The sequence below is a fragment of the Pantherophis guttatus genome, chromosome 4, assembly GCF_059756535.1.
Source record: "Pantherophis guttatus breed Tessera chromosome 4, ASM5975653v1, whole genome shotgun sequence".
NCBI lineage: Eukaryota > Metazoa > Chordata > Lepidosauria > Squamata > Colubridae > Pantherophis > Pantherophis guttatus.
This window is the reverse complement of record NC_142066.1, coordinates 118,106,580-118,128,637: the sequence shown is the minus strand read 5'-3', so window position 1 is coordinate 118,128,637 and position 22,058 is coordinate 118,106,580. Positions and strand designations below refer to the sequence as shown.

Below are 22,058 nucleotides of genomic sequence, written 5' to 3'. Positions count from 1 at the left end.
ATATAGTGGAAAATATATTAGAAATTGGAGTAAATAAAATATGTCTTTGTGAGAAATCTGTGTAATATGTAAACTGGGAGGAAAAAAACTAAGGTAAACTGATTTGAGGATAAGGGTCAAAGGATTAAAATTAGACAAAATGTTGTTTTATAAAATATAATAAAAATGGAGTGGTATTGAATTGAAATTAAGAATAAATGGTGATAAAATTGTAAGGTAAACACTTAACAAGAGGTTAGAATATTGTAAAAATTATTTTGATATGACTTGTATAAGGTATAAGGTAAAGAAGAATAAAGATATGTTTAGAATTGTTATGCAGATGTAAAAATGAGTGAAAGTGAATTTGAGACTAATTTTGGATAGATATAATGGATTTATATAGATGAAAATGTTAAATTTGAGTTAAAATTGGTTTTTTTTAAGTTTTGAATTTCTTTTTTATCTTCTTTTCTTTTCTTTTTTGTTTACTTATAAAAGAGGTAATGGAAATTATGAATTGAGCTTTTGAAAGGAATGTAAGCGTGGTAACCATCTATGACCGGATCGAGATTTTTGCTCTTGAAAGTTATGTTTTATGTTTAAATTTAGAAAAAATAAATAAAAAATATTTACAAAAAAAAGGGCAATAACATCACGATACATCATGATACATCATGTGATGCGATCGGATTTGACACCCGTGATCTAAGGTATAGTACTGAGACTGTTCTAATTACCTTGGTGAGCAATCTATGTTGCTAACAAACATGGTGTGCATGGGTAGAATTATATCCCAATTAATTATCTTGTTTCTCATGGAAGCTTTCAATGCTATTGACTATGGTATCCTTCTGACTGTTGACTGTTGAACAGGCCTTGAGGTACTGTTCTGCAGTAGATTTGATCCTTTTTGTCAAATCTTGTTCAAAAGAGAGTCCTGCTAGAGATGACAGTTTGATATCAATGCCACTGACATATCCTGTCCTGCCTTGTTTGCTTACCTATTAGTGTTGCTCAACTGAAATTGAAATTGCTAGTAGATTGCACACTGGTCCTTTAGAATAGGTTTTCTTCTATATGTCATCCAATTCCTTAACATCTCCCAGAAAGTGGTTGGTACTCTTAAATATGTTTGAAATTGATAAAACCTAGATTTAGGAAAATAAACTGGAATTAAGTGCATGAAGATAGAGGTGGTGCTGGCAAATAGGTAGAATATTAATCTCTGACAACTGAAAGGTGTGTTATATTCTACTACTAATTAGTACAAGCTGCATGAGCCCATGATGTCAGTATTAGAAGATCAATCCTAGTTGCAAATGGCATGCATACATTTGGCATTGCCCTTGACTTTTAAAGCTATAAATGGCTTATGGCTGATCTAAGCAAGTATTTGTCCTATAAGGACTTGTCTTGCCAATAAGATTTGCAAGAAACTATTCCCAGATGCCACTGCTGTCAGCAGTCAGCTCTTCTGGCATGAAAGAGAGGATCTCTTCCTGCTGTGCTCCCAAGCATGGCCTGCATTGCTTTGGGAGTTGCCTCTGACAGCTTTTTCTCACAAAAATTTCTGAAGATACATTTCTTTTGCTGGACACTTAAATATTTAAATAAAAAAGTAACATTAAGATTTTATTTAAATCTTTTAAATATTGCTAATCACCTTGAGCATAAAGCAAAAGGTACATCCAAACAAGTACAACTATTGCTTTGCTTCAGGTTTTTCTCAACCTTTGCTTTTTTTAACCTTCATAACTTGTCAAGATTTTTTCAATTAAGCAGCATATAATTAAATCAATGATTAAACAAAGAAGTTTGAGTTGATAAAATGCCATTATGCACCCTGACTGCAATTGAGCTCTAATGATATGTAGATTAAGAGCAATTGTTCTACTACTATACTAGTTTCAAGGCAGTCTTTCATTTGTTTGGCTCCTTGTCAAGCCCTGGTGTGCTCTGGCGATGATGAAACAACAGAAGCGGTCATAAACTAAGCCAGAGTCAGATTTGGTTTAGTGATGCTGGAATTATGTTACAAATGAAGCCCAATCTTTTAAATTTATGTTATCTGGTTATTTAAATTACGTACTTAATCTATAACATTATCTTATAATGTTATTAGATATCTGAGGAACCGCCTCTCCCCAATTACATCTGCCCATCACATTAGCTCTGGCAGAATGGACACACTGTCTACTAATGACTTACACCTGATGTATTACAGGAGGCAGGACTTCTTTGACATGGTGACCACCTGATGGAACATTCTCCTCCTTGGAGTGAGATTAGCTCATTCCCATTAATATTCTTTAAGTCCCTGAAGACCTGGCTTTGTCAGTCTTGGAGGTCTCAAGAGATAAGATATCCTAAGATGTTACTATCACGTTTAATTTACTCTCTCCTGCACCTGAAGTATTAACATTTTTAACACTGATTGCTTTTATATAGTTATTGCTTTATTTAATGTTGTTACACCACTCAGGGACACTTTGTGTGAGATGGGCAGCCATATAAATTTACTAAAACAATCAATCTTGATACCTGTGCTTTACGCTAATGCCACTTGTGCAATCAAGTAAGATTTAAAGAAACATTTTCAATAATAAAATATGTATACTTTTCTTTAGAAAGGATCCTTGTTATTAAGAGATACACATTATAACATTTGAAGAGGCTTTGTATATATGTGCGTGTGTGTATATACCAAAAAGACCATGAGTAATTGGAAAGTGTAGAGCAGAGCAATGAAAATAGTGAAGGGCTTGGAGGATAAATAGTATGAAGTACAGTTAAAGGAACTGGAAGTGTTAGTCTATTCCAGGAGGAAGAGATGCTAGCAATATTTTGTAATCTTTTTTGCCCCACACCAAAAATGTCAACCATATCCTGCTAAGTGCACAAGTGGCATTAGCGTAAAGCACAGGTATCAAACTTGCAGCGTCACGTTGCCATCACATGACATTTCATGGTGTTTTTCCCTTCATGGAGTTGGGCTGGGCATGGCCTGCACAGGAACATCCTGCCACCAGTTTCACACTCCTTGTCTAAAGACTAAATGCATATACATAGAGCAGGCATCAAGAATCTGAGGACTTCCAGATGTTGCTGAACTACAACTCTCAATAACCTCAGTTATCATAATTAATAATGAGGGATGCTGAAATTGGAATCCAATGCTTGGAGGGCTAGATCCCTCCCTCTTCAAATGAAGTTTCTAATGCATATAGAAACTCTGGTCAATCCTATCCATATAAAAAAAAAACAATGCACAAAGAAGCTGCACTCCTACGATCGACAAATATTGCCTATTATAAGAATGACTCAAAGATATCATAAAGTTAATAATGTATTTCTGTTGGTGTCTTGATACATTTAAAACCAAAGAGATATTTAAGGCTTAAATAAGCACCTTTGAGATACTTTAAATATGCCAGAAAGGCATGTATAATTCTATCTTGTCAGTGAAACAATTATAGTCTTGAGCTGCAGAAGGAATGGATTGCAAAATCATCTATTTGTCCTACTATGGCTAGACTATTAGAGACATCATCTGTTTTGACTGCATTTTACACAGAAAAGTAAAAAAGCAGCATCAAGATTGTGATGATGGTGGAAAACTTAATATATTAGACTTGACATGGTAAGGAGATAGCTGTACCATCTCATGCATATTATATTACATATTAAAGACTCAAACAGAATCTGCAGATCAATATATCTTAAGAAGTTATATTTAAGTAAACTACTGACTTCTAATGCATGTTCTACAGTCTAAACAAAGCAAGGGAAAGGATCTTCCACTGTCATCTGCATGGAGAAATTTTGAAATTAATGTGAAAGGATAGATGGAATATGAGATGGGGAAAATGCATTGAAACATTTATCTATTCATCTTCCAAATTGTTTCTGACAGGGGTAAGAAATCTCTTACTCAGAATTTGAGCTAGAAAATGTTTTCTTTTACCTTTTTCCCAGCTTCTGCCAACCTAGCAGTTCAAAGAACATAAAAATGCAAGTAGAAAAATAGGGACCACCTTTGGTGGGAAGATAACAGTGTTCCATGTGCCTTTGGTGTTTACTCATGCCAGCCACATGACCATGGAGACGTCTTTGGACAGCACTGGCTCTTCGGCTTTGAAACAGAGATGAGCACCACCCCCTAAAGTCGGGGATGACTAGCCCATATGTGCGAGGGGAACCTTTATCTTTACCTTTAGGAGGCACTCAGGCCATCATCATAGAATTTGAACAGGGCAACAGCTTTTATTCTATTGGAATTAAGGTTTTAACCAATCTAAGCAGAGCTGTTTTGTTTTCTTGGGGGGGGGGAGTGAGTGCAGGATTTTAGATTAAGTGCATGAAACAGCTCAACATGTGGACTTGTCATAACACAGAAACAATACTAAGAGTTCCACATGTCAGCTGTGTTGTATCAAGAGATCCAAATTAATTCATAAACAGCACTGTGAAATAATTAAGTTTGCTCAAGGGAAATTGAGGATTATTATGAAAGGAGATAATATAAACCAGCAAATTTTATAATCCAATTTCAGGTTTGGGCAGTGCTTTTATACAGCACAATATATATTCTTGAGGCTGTCTCAAAGATACTTTATAGCTGAGCAAGCTACTGAACAGAACCTGAAAGGAAATATTCATACATAATAGCACCTTTCATTTGAAAAACAAAATGAAAGCATTTGACAAGGATATAATATTAGAACAATCAAGAAGTTGGAAAAAGTTAAGATCAAGACAGTATATGCCAAAGCAGCTTTTCACAGCCAGCATCAAGCCAGTGGTGATGAGTTTCTGGATTAATAGGCAATGATCTAATTAGCCTTGATTATTGATATTAAGACATTTTGCCAGCAATTGTGGCTGTCATTGTCAGAGCAAAAGTGGTCTGATAATCAAGCTAGCCTATTTTATGTCATGGCTCTCAAATTCCTCCAACAAAGCTGACAGGCCATCTGTTCAGGATAGACAAAAGACAGGGCATGCTTAATTATCAGACCTAGAACCAGTCTTCCATTGCTTGATGTCTTCAAATGTTTCAGAATCAGACTGTGGTAAATATAGTCCTATATATTTGAGGACAGCCAGATTGTTGAAGGGTAAGCAAGGCAAAAACATGAAAAGTAAATTACTTCAATATATATTAGCTTAAAGAGTTACAAATCAAATGTGTACAGGCAGAGAGTTTCTAATTGTTTCTAATTACCGGTTGCTGGGATGATTTTATCAGTATGTGCTTCATTGGCTGGCCTGTACAATTTCAAAGATAATGTTTCAGCTTAATGTAGACCACCAGTCTTTTTCTCTTATGCATGAAGTGGACTTAAGAATATGGCAGCTACTTACATGCATGACTTGAAAGCCAAGTTAGCAAGGAAAGAAATAAGATAGAAAAACCATCCTGATTACAGGGGCATTAAGTGTGTCATGAATGGAACACTCAGACAAATGGAAGACAGCTTATTCTTTCTCCTAAGGAGGACCCAAGATCTCAAGTTCATTCTGAGAAAGGCAGTCAAATCTTTTGATAAATTACTAGCCTGACACCTCCTGTTCTCAATGTCCTTTGAATATTTCTCCTTAATATTGAGAAGGCAGATAGTGCCCTAAAAGCTGGGGAGAGTCAGGGAAGAAAAAAGTGTTTTATATTCCATTCTTTTCTGGGTTTAAGAACACTTTCTAGTATAAACTAAGGATGTTAATGTGCAAAAGAAATCAGAAAAGAAATGTTGCCTGTACATTCTCTGATCATCAAATGCCAGATGCAGAAAATACAAAATTCATCTAATCCTCATTTGAGGATTAATTGGGTTTAAAGTATGTCTGTTCCCTAAAAACTGAGTTAAAATCCTACATAAATTCTCAATAGTGTCCTGCAAATACTTTTCCCAGAAGAAATTTTAAAATTGGTGAATGAGTTGATATCATGTGTAAAGTAAATATTCACTGTACACGTACTAAATTTAGATTCACTACCTGAATCAAACCAAAGAGAGTGAACATAAACAAAACAAAAAATCTTAACAATGGCCTTTGCTTAATTTGACTTCCCTTCTCAAATATTTTTATTACAAAATCCTTTTATGTTTTTTTAAGTAGCACAGCTTCCTTCCTTTGTTTGATTTAAATGAGGCACAGAGTTAGGAGTTATCCATTTAAAACAGGGAAGCAAAAGACAAGATAAGGTTTTAAAAAACCAAAATGTTTAACACTGCAAATAAAGAGAGAGAGAGAATGAGAGAGAGGCCAGAATGAAGAGTGAGAAGAATAACTGGCTATGCAACTCCTCCACGTTCATAAAAATTATATTTGATTCTGGAGGGTTCCAGCTCTAATCAAATCAATAACATTTTCCTGTTGATTTCAAAGGAGCTGCATATGGCCAACTTTACTACTTTGAGCCCTACTGTCCCCAGACTTTGGAGTTTCCTACAGAATATATATGTAAGAATGTATGTATGCATGTATGTATGTATGTATGTATGTATGTATGTATGTATGTATGTATCGATATCCGTACATATTCAATATGTATCCTTCAGTGGTGGGTTTTAAAATTTTTTACTACCAGTTCTGTGGGAGTGGCTTGGTGGGAGAGGCATGGCTTGGTGGGCATGGCAAGGGAAGGATACTGTAAAATCCCCATTTCCTCCCGATCAGCTGGGACCTGGGAGGCAGAGAATAGATGGGGGTGGGGCCAGTCAGAATTGTTACTACCGGTTCTCCGAACTACTCAAAATTTCCACTACTGGTTCTCCAGAACTGGTCAGAATCTGCTAGGACCCACCTCTGGTATCCTTCTTAAGTTATACAGGAGTAGATGCTGTTGTTTCTCCTTCTTATCGAGCAAGTAGGTGATGGTAGTGATGGTGACAATGATGATCACTGATGGAATAATCTTTGATAATATAATCTTTTATGGAAACATCATCAGGCCACCCCAACGATGCCCTTGAAGTGATGTCCCAGTGTCTGGAGGCCGTGCGGGCCTGGATGGGGAGAAACAGGCTCCGACTCAACCCCTCCAAGACCGAGTGGCTGTGGCTTCCAGCGTCCCGATATAGCCAGCTGACGCCATCGCTGGCTATTGGGGGCGAATCACTCGCCCCCACGGAGAGGGCTCGCAACTTGGGCGTCCTCCTGGACGCACGGCTGTCTTTAGAAGATCATTTGACGGCCGTGGCCAGGGGGGCTTTTTATCAGGTTCGCCTGATACGCCAGCTGCGCCCCTTTCTAGATCGGGACTCTCTACGCACAGTCACTCAGGCACTAGTCATTTCCCGCCTGGACTACTGCAACGCTCTCTACATGGGGCTCCCCCTGGGGTGCACCCGGAGGCTCCAGCTGGTCCAGAACGCGGCTGCGCGGGGGATTATGGGGGCGACGAGGCGCTCCCATGTGACACCTCTCCTGCGCGAGCTGCACTGGCTCCCAGTGGTCTTCCGGGTGCGCTTCAAGGTGTTGGTGACCACCTTTAAAGCGCTCCATGGCTTAGGGCCGGGGTATTTACGAGACCACCTTCTGCCACCAATAGCCTCCCACCGGCCAGTACGCTCGCACAGAGTGGGCCTCCTCAGGGTGCCGTCCGCCAGACAATGTCGGCTGGCGACCCCCAGGGGGAGAGCCTTCTCTGTGACGGCGCCCACCCTCTGGAACAACCTTCCCCCAGAGTTACGTATAATAACAGACCTCCGGATTTTTCGTCGGGCCCTGAAAACCTATTTATTTCAACAAGCTGGGCTGGCCTGAGTTAAATTTTAAATTGATTTTAAATTGGGTTATCTTAATTTCGGCCAAAATATTTAATTATTTTAATACTGTTCTTAAATTTTGTATGCTTTGTTTTTATCTTGGCTGTGCACCGCCCTGAGTCCTATTGGAGAAGGGCGGTATAGAAATTTAATTAATAAAAATAAAATAATAAAATAAATCAAAGCCATCAGTACCTGGACTGTATCTGTGATATAATATATCTTTTTAAATGCTCTTCAGGTAGTTTTATTAAATGCTTTTTTTGGGGGGATGATATATTTTTTAGGAGTGAATGATTAAATAAAGCCAGTGAAGAAGAGGGCAAGTATCCCCTTAAAGACAATTTATGCTCATGCATTGCTAGAACTAAAATACAGAAACTAGAACAGAAAGAGTTATGGATGGCCAGTCGGTTGACAGGTATGTGCTGTGATGTTTCACAGAAGTATGTCAGCTTCAGGCTTGGCTGGGTCTAATTTAGGAAGAAGATGCCAAAGCTTTTTTCAGCACACCATTTTTGTTTCAAAGTGTTTTGTTTCAACCCAGATAAATCTGGGAACTATACAGGATAGATTGTTGTTCCTTGTGCGTTCCTTGTGTTATATACTATTACTATTCCAGTAATAGTATATAACATCAAACTAGTAGATAGAGACAGCTTTATCCTTTATGAGGGATTCAATCTCTTTTTCAAACCATTCAGATTGGTGACCCTCACTATATCAAAGTATTATAATCATTGCAATTTAACTTTTATGCATTGTATAAAGAACCACCTCTTTTTAGCAATCCTAAATGGTAGTAAGTAGATTAACCCAAATTTTTTGATTGTGGACCTTGGATCAAAACTGTCCACATTTTCTATGCTGTGCACACTTTTAAATGTTTCAAACTTTTTTCCATTATCTGCTTTCTGACATGTGGCCACAAATGTTGTAATCTCTTCTCTTAGCAATATCATTCTGTCCCTCTAATAATTTTAATCCTCTTTCTGCACTTTTTTCAGTATCTTTTTGAAATGTCATATCCATATCTATACAAAATGTTTCAAATGTGATTGTACCATAGATTCATATACAAGTAAGAATTCTGAGAAACTTATTTTTAGTTCTTTTCCTAATTATTCCCAGCATAAAGCATAATATAGCACATTTTAGAAAAAACTTAATATTTATATATCATAGTTTCTTGGTGACACAGATAGTTCTGTATCTCTATAGTTCTGTAACACTGGAATTACAGATCAGAATTTTTTTGTGCACATTCAAGAAATCATTTCCAAGAATATACGTTATTCTTACTATTTTTATATCAAATCTACATGATTCTTCCAAGTTTTTCAGGATGCTCTTTTATTAAAATAGATAAAGCCACAAGATATCGGTAACTATGGACTGATCGTCCTATGAGATTAGCTTAAACCTAGAATTATTGGAACGTCTAAGCTCCTTTTCTGAAATTTAATCAATGCAGTAATGAGTAATGAAAGTTAAATGTAAAGTCAATATTACATTTGTCGTCTTGAACACAGTTCTTTGAATAAAACCTGTTGTTCAGCATGGCCACTGCTTCTGGGTCATCTTTAATAGGCAAGAGCTAGAAAGCACATATGATCTGCAGGGGAAAAGATAAAGCAAAGGAAAAAAAGATTCAATTTATAATGTATGAGGAAGTGGGTTAAGGTGTGCTAATGCTCAAGGTGTTGCAAACCTGATATATATCAACAAGATTTGTCATGGCATAGTGGAGTATCTGGCCCTTAAGGCTCCTTTTTGAAACTGTTAGAAACTCTTTGGCCATGATTGTTGAGAACTAATAGCATTGTTTCCTGTGTTCGTCTGCAAATTTTGCTAATTCTCTTGTGAGAGAGAGGGGGAGGGGGAGAGGGGGGGGGAGGGAGAGGGTGTGTGTGTGTGAGAGAGAGATGCATTCATATCAGTTTTTGACTCTGGGAAACTGCCTGAACAAGTCCCTGGAGTTTTCTTGGCCATTGCCTTCTTCTCAGGGGTGAGAGAGAGTGACCTGGCCCAAAGTCAGCCAGATGGCTTCATGCCTAAAGTGGGTTAGAACTCATGGCCTCTAGCCTAATCCTTGACCATCATACCAAACTGATTCATCATATTTATGATATAGCTCTCCAATATTTGATATAGAACCATGCATTTTGCACTGTCTGCCCCAAATGTTAAATTTACCCTTTGATTATTAAGTTACCTATTCCCAATCCAGTATTTTAGAAAACAGTACGGGTGTCATTCCTTTCTATGGCAAAAGCAGTAATTGGCAAGAGTGTACACTATTTAATGTGAATGTAAATGTTTCAGAACCAAGAAAACTTTCCCTGGTGTTTTAGTAAGCAGTTCTCAACCCACCATAAATCATAATTCTTCTTTTGTAAGGTACCAGCAAAACTGCAGTTGTCTTTCAAAAGTAAGCAGTTCTCAACTGCTTACTTATCATGATGAACCATAAGGCTAGCACAGAGAATATTCAGTCCATTGAACTATCATTTTAAAATTATTTTGTTATCATCAATATTTTTTATTGCAATTGTAAATTTTATTGCAATTATTTAGTCGTCACAGACTCTTTGTACATATTAGCAAAGACAGCAAATTTAATCAGACTGAATGCAGCAAGATGATAAAGTTCCAAAAACTTTACTGAATTACAAGCTCTAAATTGTAGCTTAAAATAATTTTAATAAAATAATAGCTTTTGAGACAAAACAAATATTTTGAATTATACAACAGAGCAGATTATTCCAAGCTGCTAAATGAATGAGAGAACTATGTAAGCATTAATACATTGTATATATGTACAAAAGAAACAAAGGCCAAAAAGCAAATTTCATTTATTCTTTTTTGTAGTAAGGAAATTTCAGTTAGCATTTTAGGAGATCTCTGTGAGTTTATCCTTAAAACTCTAACAGCAGGCTTTTTTTTTTTTTCATCTGTTCTTTTCATGGAATCTCTTGTGATTGCCATTCCAGCATTATGTGCATTTTTAAATTCTTTTTTCTTTCTTTGAACACAGAACTTGCACTGGCATTTTTCTGATCTTCTGCTCCCTTCAATCTCATGGGCTAAATAGCCAGTGGTAGAGATGAAGTTCCCATCCCAGGAGCACAGCTGTTTTTATAGAACTTGACAGAGAAAGCCAAATGAAGTGGGAGATGCAAAACTCCATAATTTCAAAATACATTATACATTATATATACTTCTCTCTTTCTTCTTAATTTCTGATTTTGTTCTTTTTCAGTCATGGAATATTACTGTTGTAAAATAATATTGGTACACTGAAAAAAATTGCAAAGCAGTATTTGATAAAATGTATACTAATGGAAGAGGGATGTGGTGGCTCAGTAGCTAAGATGCTGAGCTTGTTGATCAATCCCTACTGCTGTGTAACAGGGTGAGCTCCCAGCTTACTTGTCCCAGCTTCTGCCAACCTAGCAGTTCGAAAGCACATAAAAAATGCAAGTAGAAAAATAGGGACCACCTTTGGTGGAAAGGTAAAAGCATTCCATGCACCTTTGGCGTTTAGTCATGCCAGCCACATGACCACGGAGACGTCTTCGGACAGCACTGGCTTTTCGGCTTTGAAACGGAGATGAGCACTGTCCCCTAGAGTCAGGAACGACTAGCACATATGTGCGAGGGAAACCTTTACCTTTACTTTACAATAATAGAAAGGAAAAGATGTAGTGATAGGGATAACTTCCAATATATATTCTATATATTAAAACCAGAAAAAAACTTTACATAATGCTAGACTACTCTCTTCTGAGAAAACATAGCAGAAATTCCCATTGTAGAAGTACCCAATCTTTTGATTCAAGAACATCTAATTTCTTTTTGAAATTTTTAACTGAAGGAAAAAAAATACTAGCTTGTATCTCATTTAACTAAATTAAAACTAAGCGAAACATAAATTCATCCTTAACTATCTGACTTATTAAAACGTTGCAATTTGTTTCTGAAATGGCTTGAGCAGCCCCCAAAATTGAAGACTTTGTGTGACAGACTACAGGAAGCCATGCTTTTCTGTGAATCTGTCACAAACGTATGAAGGCAGCCCAGACACTTCAACTAATACTTTATTCTAGTGAGCTGACAAGTGACAAGACTGAGTAGGAAATCTCAGCCATTTTTTCCCATAGGAGGGAGAAAGATAAGTCTGTTATTCTGTCAAAGGAATATGGGGCCTTTAAAAAAAAAAAAAACTAGGGTAATTGTGAGAAGAACTTTGATGATGAATTGTGGTTGCTAGCAACCTAAGATGGATCCAAATAGAGATAGACATAATTTAAGAAGACTTCTGAAGTGGAACAGGGCACGACCCAGAGAAATGTACTGAAGAAAGGAGTGAAGTAACATGGGACAAAATTTACCAGAAGAGCACTCTGAAGAGCCAATAGAAAGAGAAAATTATGTTCTATGTACTATGTTCTACATTAACACAGAAAAGGCAACCAGGCGGTCAAAGACCATGGTGACTGGACAAAACTGACACCAGCCACAGCATAGAAAAATTCAAAGAAATAGTGCAAGATCAGAAGCTGTAGAGAAACTGGGCCCATAGAATCACCAAAAATCTGACTCAACTGATTGGATAACCATCACAAGCCAAAGTGTACTACTGCTAATGCAAGACAGAAAAAATACTGGCTAGTATAATTATCCTCTTTAAATTTGAAATAAATATATTTAGAAAGTTAAACATGTGAAATCAACCTTCTGTAATATGTACTACTAAAGAAAACTTAAATTACTTAATGATCCCCTGTCCAGTTGTGTTCGATTCTAGGGGTGGTGCTCATTTCCGTTTCCTCACATGGTCATGAGGCCAGCATGAATATCTGCCGAGGTGCATGGGGTAGAGGGGAAAGTTACTAAAGTAAAGTTTTTACACAGCATGCTTAAACCATGGTTAATATCTTTCCATTCTAGTTAATAATGAGCAGGAGAAGATAGTATTTGTAGCTGTAAATAACTTCATTAGCTGTTATAAAGAATGCTCCTGAAAGCAAAAAGAGATGATGAGAAAAACATTCTGAATAAGTTGTTCTTCAGATCTTGAGAACTCACAAGAATCTGTGACAGAAATAAATTACAAACTCTTGCAAAGTTAGAGTTAAACGTTGACAGATTTCAAAATGTCATCAAAACATTTCTGCCCAGAGTTTGATACAAAATGGACAACAAATAAATAAAATAATAAAATAAAATAATACAAAACATTTTTGGATATTTACACAATACCCCTAATAATCTTTCTTTTTAAATATCTTAAAAAGTAATTTTCATTTAATTGGATGATTTACAAATGACATTTTTGGGGAGGGGTATAAATGATCTGGTATTAGAAGGGGCTACATTATCAACCAGAGGCAATAACATCAATTCTGGTTACAGCTCGAACTGCTATTATAAAAGAAGGACAAAAGAAGGCAGGAAGCCATCCTTATTTCAGTGGTTTTCTACTTCCAGTACTTTGTTTTTGCTTCCTTCTAATCTATAGTGGGTGATTATTTGCCTATGCAAATGTTAGTACTGCTAGTCAAACAATGATGTATTGAACAACTTCCAATGCAGCATACCAAATCCAATTTCTGCACATTTAGTTATACAGAGATCCCCACAAAAGCTGTGTGAAATTCAAGGGTTCATACACAATTCTTGCTTTATCATTTTTAAAAAACTATGTGTTACTTTATTTTGCAGTACTGTCAAACGGATCCTTGCTTGAGCTGTACATTTCTAGCCGTAAAAATGATTCCTCTTCTTGTGACAGGATCTCCAGCTGAGGCTGCTGTGCTTAATTAGGAGAAAATGCATATTTTAATCTACCCTGTAGAGCAGTAACATTTCACTATGTGGTCTTGGCAAAGCAGCCATTTAACTATTTCTGTAGAGGCTTGAGTTGCAGAGGATTGTTTTAATGCCATAGTATTTCCCTTTATTATCAGCAGTGCTTGTAACAATTCCATAGGTATTGGAATATGGACAATTAAAGGCTATTCCATCATGTTGGGAGCCAATGAAATTTTCCCCCGATATAAGCCATCACCACGTACCAGCTGTTGGTTACTGGTACAACATTCTTCCTTTTGCTAGGAGAGTGTTAGCCTCCCATTAAGTGGCTGCAAGCACAACCCTGCTCCTTGTCTAGCAATACCTTGGGGGGTTGACTTTCCTTCCACCATTTGTGTCCAGCTTTTCTGAGCATGAATTGTGGCGATCAAAAATAATGACCAACCCTTGATCTTCTATGGTGCATTTATCTGAATTAATGTCACAGCAACACCTGGACAACGAAATTATTGAAAAACTTGAAGTGCTTTTTAACTAGGTTTAATTTTTTTTAAAAAAAATCTCTTTCAGCGCATTTCATATATAGTACAAATACTAGATAGATAGATGAGAGAGAGAGAGAGAGAGAGAGAGAGAGGGAGAGAGGGAGGGAGGTATACACACATAGAGATATGAGGATCAGGAATAAATTCAATATTTATAAAAAGGGAATTCCATGAGACAGCTATTTATTAATGACTATTCACTATTGCTAAAATAAACATATTTTTTTAAAAAAATATGCATAAATGATAAACTAAGCAGCTATAAAATGGATTATTCTCAATCCAAAAGCACCCCAAGCTTCTCCCATCAATTGAAATATCTGGTTTCTCCTATCAGGTATTCCTTTATTTGTTCATCATATGTAACAAAAAGAGTGATTGATGTTTTCAAAGCAGAAGGTACAAATGTAAATCACAATTTTGATAGGATTTTATAAACTATAAAATTATTTTATAAATTCCTATGTAATGTATCAATATGTGCATGAAACTTTTGTTATTTCTTCATACTAGATGTTATTAACATAGTGCACATAGTGCAATATAATTATTACAGCTTAGAAAAAGTCTACATTCTTTTTTTTAAAAAAGAATACCTGTTCACATATAAAACATCTTTGTTGTTTAACCCTAAATTTTATTTCATGTAAAACATCACAGTATTCATTATTTCTTTTCTTTTCTTTCTTTCTTTTTTTTTGAATCAAGTTCCCCCCCCCCCCATTTTCACCCAGATATTTTATGAACAGAGTATTGGCCATATCATAACGTATACAATTTAACATATTAAAATACATTTTACTCAGTTACAATTTTTGCCAAAATTTCCTTTTTCCATTTTTTAATCATGTCTTAAAATTTCTATGCTTATTTATCTAAACAACATCTTTATTCACCGTCAAATTGTAATTTTTCTGTTTTAACTCATATTTATTCTCTTTTATTTTTTAATAATTCATTCTTTATCCTAATGCATTTATGCTTGTTCAGGGTTGCCTTTCTTCCATTTTATCTTTTTTATTGTACAGCAATCTTTCTTCTCAATCTCTTCCAGCTCCCTCCCTTCTTTCCTTTCTATTTTCTGCTTCCCTCTTCTCCTATTCCTTCTCTACTTCCCCTTCCTTTCTCCCTCTCCTCTCCTCTCCTCTTTCTCCCTTTCTAATCCTCTCTTCTAGTCTTATTTCCCCTCCCTTCCTTCCCTCTTTCCTTTTTTCCCATTCCTCTCTCTCCTTCTTCCTCCCTTCCATCCCTCTACTCCTCTTTCATCTCTCTCTATTGCTGTAACTATTTTCAATTTTCTATTTTCCACTATGGTGTCCAGGCAACCCCAACTTTTCTTTCATTTATTTTCTCAAAATTCCCTTTATCTTTTAATTATTAACAATGTATTTCAACATTCCATTTTTATCTTAAAATCCTTTACTAGTATAACCTTCCAACCCTTAACAATAGCTTTCTTCTATTTTATTTCTTACATGTATTGTTTTATTCTTACTTGCATCATTTATTAACATTTCCATTTTATTTAATTTTCCATTTCAATTTTCCCTTTAATTTCAATTAATTCTTTCGTTACTATTATTTCTCTCGAATTTGTACATCTTCCAACAACAAAATATATAGTCCAGTCTGTCTTTCACATTGCATCTGATCTATTTTACATTAAATAGTGTATTTATTCTTTTTTACTTACTCATATTTCATTTTATCTTTACTTATATCCCTTTTACAATAATCTATATCTTCCTTCTAAATTGCTTTTTACATATGATTTCTAAAGTTAACATCCTTTTCTTAATTAGGATATTCATCTTTTAAATTCCTTTTTACTATCTCCTATTTTAATTTCTCCACAATTCCATTTCTTGACACTTTCCTCTCTTTCTCCCATTCCCTTGCCTTCTTCTCCTTTTTCTTCCCCATTTCTTTCTCTTTTCTTCCTTTTTGAGATGTATTCCCCTTATCCATTTTTATTCTATCACTATTAATCCCAGTGTAAACAGCTTTTTTATTCTGTCACTGTTAATCCAAGTGTGATAATCTTTTTTATTCTATCACTGTTAATCCCAGGGTAATCATCTTTTTTATTCTATCACTGTTAATCCCAATGTAATAATTTTATTCTGTCACTGTTAATCCCAGTATAATCAACTTTTTTATGCTGTCACTGTTAATCCCAGTGTAATCATCTGTATCTTTATTTTCATTTATTTCCTTCCCAATTCCCCATGTTAAAAGGCAAGGATTTTTAAGTTTATTATTCTTTTACATATAATTCATATTCGAAATCTATGTAGTGTCTCTTTTTTTTTCTTTCTAGATAGTGTCCAATTCAAATGTTCCTTTGAGCCATTCCAATTTCAGTCTTTATTCTCCCCGCTCCTCTTGCAATCACGTTCTAGTTATATAAACAAAACACTCCTACAGTAGTTCCAGAATTTTCTCATGATGATATAAATAAGCTTAGTACAATACTTTCTTTCCACCAGCAGATGTTTCTCTCCAATTCACAAATCCTCCAGCCACAAAATATCCCTTTGTAAGTCCACATAAATGATTTTCTCTTCTCCTTTTGTTGTTTAAAGAACACTTCAATATCTCCTTTTTTCTTGTCTTGTTTTAATTTCATCCAAATCCAGTTTTAAGTCCCGGTGAAAGGTTCCTTTTAAGGCTTTAGTTTTAGTTTTAAAATTCCTTTTGTTCTTTCGCTTAAATTCCCGAGTGCCAATTAGCCGCTAATTAGTCATTGGGACTTCTTTCAAGCTTTTAAAAGTTTTTTCTTCTTACCTGTGAGTTGGCCAATTACTCACCTGATAACAATACTCTGTTTAATCTCCACTCCTGCTCACATCTTAAACCAGTTGCCCCAGCCTGTAGCAGACATAATGGCCGCCTTCCCCACTGTCGGGTCAAAGAGCTGTCTCCAATCTTCCGAGGAGCTCACCTGCTTCTTTTTGGTCTTTTGAGACGCCTCTCTCTCTCCCCCGTTGTCCAAGACGGTTCCAGTCCAAAGACCTCCCCGACAGCGGTTTGTCTGGCTGGGTTTTTGCGAAGCCCTTCGGAGCTTCGCTATTTCCCAGCCAGTATCGCCACGACGCTTCCGGTTCCTCAGTATTCATTATTTTCTTACAGCTTTTCTGAATTAATTTTATTTGAACCAGCAAGAGTCTCCCAAAAAATAATTTCAATCCCCATAACTTTTTAAGCATTTTATCTTTACACTATTTACAAATTTTCTTACATTTATGTACTTTATATTATGTAATTGTGCTTCATTTTTCATTTATCTATGTGAGATAGGATATTTAGGAATGCATTTTTGTGATTGTGCTTACAATCAATATTTTTTTTTAGGGAAGAAAGTGCTTAGTAACCTTGCTATATATTACACAAGAAATTTAGTTGGAATTAGATTATTCTTTAAGGATGATTTATAATATTTAAATAGTGATGGACAATAAATTGGTTTAAATATAATTTCAGCTGCGGACAGACCTGGACTGTTTGCATCCTGACTACTGCCCCGAGAAGCCCCGACTCCAGTGGCGGCGCCCGAGTCATCATCGAAGGAGACGGGGTGTACGCACAAAATTATGGGGGGGATCCTCGTTGGCTTCCAGGCAAAGTAATTGCAGTAACAGAGCCTCGCTCTTACAAGATCCTGCTGGAGGATGGCCGCACATGGCGTAGGAATGTGGACCAACTCCGGCGCCGTCACTTGCCTCCATTAGACACAGGCACTAGTCAGGCCCAACTCGGCCCCGTCAGTTCTGAGGCTACTGAACAACCGTCAACTTCTACCCCTCAAGACTACTGCAGCAGGCAGTAGTCTTACCAGTTATTCCTGGGCCCACACCATCAGTTGATCCTCTTGTTGAAGTTGCAGAACAGTCGTAAGGAGTTCCGGAGGTGCCGAAGATAAATCCACATAACCTGACTGAAAGTATTGCCCTGCGCCGTTCTGGAAGGAACCGGAGAAAGCCCATCTTACCTCGCCGACTATGCGAGACTACATCTTACCTCTCTCCTCATCCAAGGAGAGAGGGGTGTGCAACAGGGAGGCCACACACGTGACAAGGACGGAGCAGCCGATTGGCCCGATCGACGGCTATCAGCCGGCGGGAAATGGGCACATCCTGATTGGCCCAACTGCTGACAGTTCTGCATATTTAAGAACTGTCAGTGCCTCAGAAGCTGCCCCGCTCTCCAAGGTCCTCACATCAAGCGGGTCTGATGTTAGCTATTGTTGTTAATAAAAGTTATTAATTCGCCTTGCCTCCGCTCTCATACATTGTTCTCAGTACAGAACAATTACAACTTAACATAAATGTGTGTATTATTACCAGAACTATATGCTTGTCAAATGTAGTAAATATGATTATTTTATTTGTACTAAAATGTATGACACTCAGGTGCCACACTGTTCACACATTGATATATTTATTTAAAATATAAAAAATGTTAAAAAAAAGAAATTAATGAACCTTTTGACTATATATATATATTCTCAGGTTTTCGCGGGTGTTTGTATGTAGGTCTTTGGTTAGTCGGGTCTTCTCCCACGTAAAATTGGAAGTGTCTTGGCGATGTTTCGATGAAGTCTCATTCGTCATCTTCAGGCTGGTGTTCTCAGCTTCATGCTTCCAGGAGCAATGTGAGATCGCAGCTGTCTCTTTCTTTTAACTGCTAGTGGGGGTGTGACCTGATTGGGTGGGAACTTGGCTGTGTTCTGATTGGGTGGAGGTGTGTTCTGATTGGTTAGGGGCTTGGCTGTGCTCTGATTGGATGGGGGGTTGGTTGTGCTCTGATTGGCTGGGGGTGTGTTCTGTTTGGGTGGGGGTTTGGTTGTGCTCAGCTTAGTCTGAGTTGCAGGGGGATTTGAGCTGGTGAGCTGCATTGTTGTTGTTTGGCTTCGTGTTTGTGGCCGTGCGAGCTCTTCATGGTGGATGTCAGTCTGCTTCATGTATGGATTGGAGGGGTTTAAAGTGGCTAATGATGCAGCTGCGGTCTGGCTTCTGGTCCTTGGTCGTGGCTCATTATCAGTGTGGGTTTGAGTCTGCTTTCTGCATGGATGTGTGGTGGTGACATCCTGTGTGGCTCTCGTGAGTGTGGCTCTGGTGTCATTTGTCGTGTTAGGGACTCGTTTGTCAATAAGGGCGGGTTTCCAAATGGCTGGTAGGCGGGAGGTATCGTCTCATTTGTTCATGCTGTGTGGGCATTTTTCTATCTCGATGGCTTCTCTGATTTTTCTGTTGTTAAAGTGTTCAGTTTTGGCGATAGTTCTGGTCTTTTTAAAGTCAATATCATGTCCTGTGGCTTTAAGGTGCTGGACCAGGGAAGAAGTTGGTTCCTCTTTTCTGACTGAGTTCTTGTGTTCTTCTATGCGTGCACTTATTCATCAGTTGGTTTGTCCGATGTATATGGTGGGGCAGGCGGTGCATGGGATTTCATATACTCCTTGATTTTCTAACTCAATTTTGTCTTTGGGGTTCCTTAGGATGGTGGATATTTTTCGGTTTGTGCAGAATGCTGTCTTGATGTTATGTTTGTGGAGGATTTTGCTTATTCTGTCTGTGGTGCCTTTTATGTATGGGAGGAGGGCTTTGCCGTTTTCTTGTTCTCTGTCTTGGATTTTAGTGGGGGTTTCTTTTTGGATTAGGTTGGTGATCTTATTTCTTTGGAATCCATTGGATGTTAGTACGTTAGTGAGAGTGTGTAGTTCGGTTTTTAGGTGTTGTTCGTCAGCTAAGTGTTTTGTTCTGGAAATGAGTGTCTTGGCTACAGAGTTGATCTGGGCAGGGTGGTGGTGTGAGAGTGCGTGCTGAGCACAACCAAACCCCCACCCAAACAGAACATACCCCCAGCCAATCAGAGCACAACCAACCCCCCATTCAATCAGAGCACAGCCAAGCCCCTAACCAATCAGAACACACTTCCACCCAATCAGAACACAGCCAAGTTCCCACCCAATCAGCTCACACCCCCACTAGCAGTTAAAAGGAAGAGACAGCTGCGATCTCACATTGCTCCTGGAAGCACGAAGCCGAGAACACCAGCCTGAAGATCCTAATTCTTTCACAAGGAAAGGAGAAATTCCATGAAAGACATCATGTCCTAGTATGTCTCAAGACACAGGTGGCAACAATAACATATTCAAAATCGACATGTTCATGTCTCTTTTGTGACCTTGAGTGATTTTAAAAACTTTTGATGAAATGTAAATAGAACAAAAGCTCATTCCATTAATCATTGTGCCAAGTGCAGTATCTAAGGAACCAATTCATTGCTTTTAGCATATTTACCTAAGGATGGCATTTGCGCTTTATTTCCAAGTATCTTTTACAAAATGGCAGTCTATAAAAATTTAGTATATTCCTGCTGTAATTAAAAAGCCTCAGTCATTTTTGTTTTTATGATATAAACTATAGTAGCTGTAAAATCCTGTAATTAATTTGTGCCAATGTTTCATACTTGAGAAATTTTCATTATAAATTTCATTACTGATTCACTTATCTGTAATTTGTTCCATATAACCTAAAGAATAAATTTGGAATCTTGTATCTTCATTTAAAAGCCTAAGATAAAAAAAAGAAGTGTGTTTCCTGATAATGATATAAAATATTTTTCTAAGAGATTCCAATATAAAGACTGTGAATAAAAGGTGTGGTTAGTGGAACAAGATAATTTTATTAAATAAATGTCAAATAAAGTTGTCACAGTACCAGATAAGGTGAAAAGTGCCAAAAGTGCTGAAGGGAGGGTTAGTCTTGAAACAGAGAAATCAGAGTTCATTTTCTAACAATGCTGGCAGACCTGATATGGGCACTGGGTCACCCATGTTTCTTCATTTGCTGGTTGAATTCCAAATTTGACAGAAGTAGTAGGACTAAAGGAGAATTTAGAAAGCCTTTCACTTTCTGGGTTGCAAAACAAAATCTAAATAGGAGCAAAGACATACTGAAAACTTCAACTACTGGTCTTCCCATTTGTGCAAATATTTGGTAATCCTATCTTATACATTTCTAGCACAGGGAGAGATAAAATATGGTTTTCCAGCACAAATTTTTCAATCTCCCTCAGAGTTCCATAATTACATCATCAACATTTGATCCAAAGCAATCTGTGTTAAATAAAAAAAAAAATGGTATCGGTATAATTATACTTTGTTCATGGCAGATTTATGACATAATTTCTCACAAATGTCTTAAATTAAAATTTCCCTGAGAATCAGAACTTTGAATACTCATACTCTCTGGTAACCTCCTTCAAAGCTTTGTGGTAAAGCTAAAGGATAGACTGGCCTACTTGCCTGCCATGTGCTCCTTAAGCAAAGATGTTGCTGAAATTGAGAACAGGTTGTGCTATATATTGCTGATGGATTTTTTTTTTATTTATTTACTTTATATGCCGCCCTTCTCCGGAGACTCAGGGCGGCTTACAATGCGTTAAGCAATAGCCTTCATACTTTTGTATATTTTATACAAAGTCAGCTTATTGCCCCCACAAACTGGGTCCTCATTTCACCTACCTTAGAAAGGATGGAAGGCTGAGTCAACCTTGAGCCTTGGAGAGATTCGAACCAGCAGTAATTGCAGGCAGCTGTGTTAATAACAGGGTGCTTAGACCACTGTACCATCAAGGCTCTTTACTTAGTTGAGTGCATTTTTTTGGAAACAATCAAGTATTACTCATTCATTTTAAGGTGTTTGGTATCTAGTTGACAAGCTACGTGAGAATTCATGAATTTTTATGCCAGGAAAACACAATCTGACCTTTCAAATACCAATAAGAACACCATAAGATTCCAGAACAGCAAGCACAACCATGATCAAAATGTTGGGAGACATAAAATTTTCCAGGACAAAACATGTATTTGATTTAATTTACAATTATAGAATTATAAAATTAAATACACAATATTGTAATTCATCATGTACTTAACAAT

The 22,058-nt window shown here is 37.0% G+C and overlaps 1 protein-coding gene across 4 annotated transcripts in view; it reads left to right on the top strand.

Annotated features, from left to right (window-relative positions):
- LOC148114323 (uncharacterized) overlaps positions 1 to 22,058 on the top strand; it is a 196,556-nt gene that overhangs the window by 88,887 nt on the left and 85,611 nt on the right. For 2 of the 4 annotated variants that reach the window (XR_015733991.1, XM_087892638.1), the window contains one exon: positions 17,597 to 18,383. The exons of the other annotated variants lie outside the window; for them this stretch is intronic. Coding sequence is in view for 1 of the 2 variants with exons in the window: in XM_087892638.1 (XP_087748764.1) it covers positions 17,597 to 17,942 (346 nt within the window). In the remaining variant the exon portion in view is untranslated. Of the gene's footprint in view, positions 1 to 17,596; positions 18,384 to 22,058 lie in introns of those variants that run through there. 4 annotated transcript variants of the gene reach the window in all.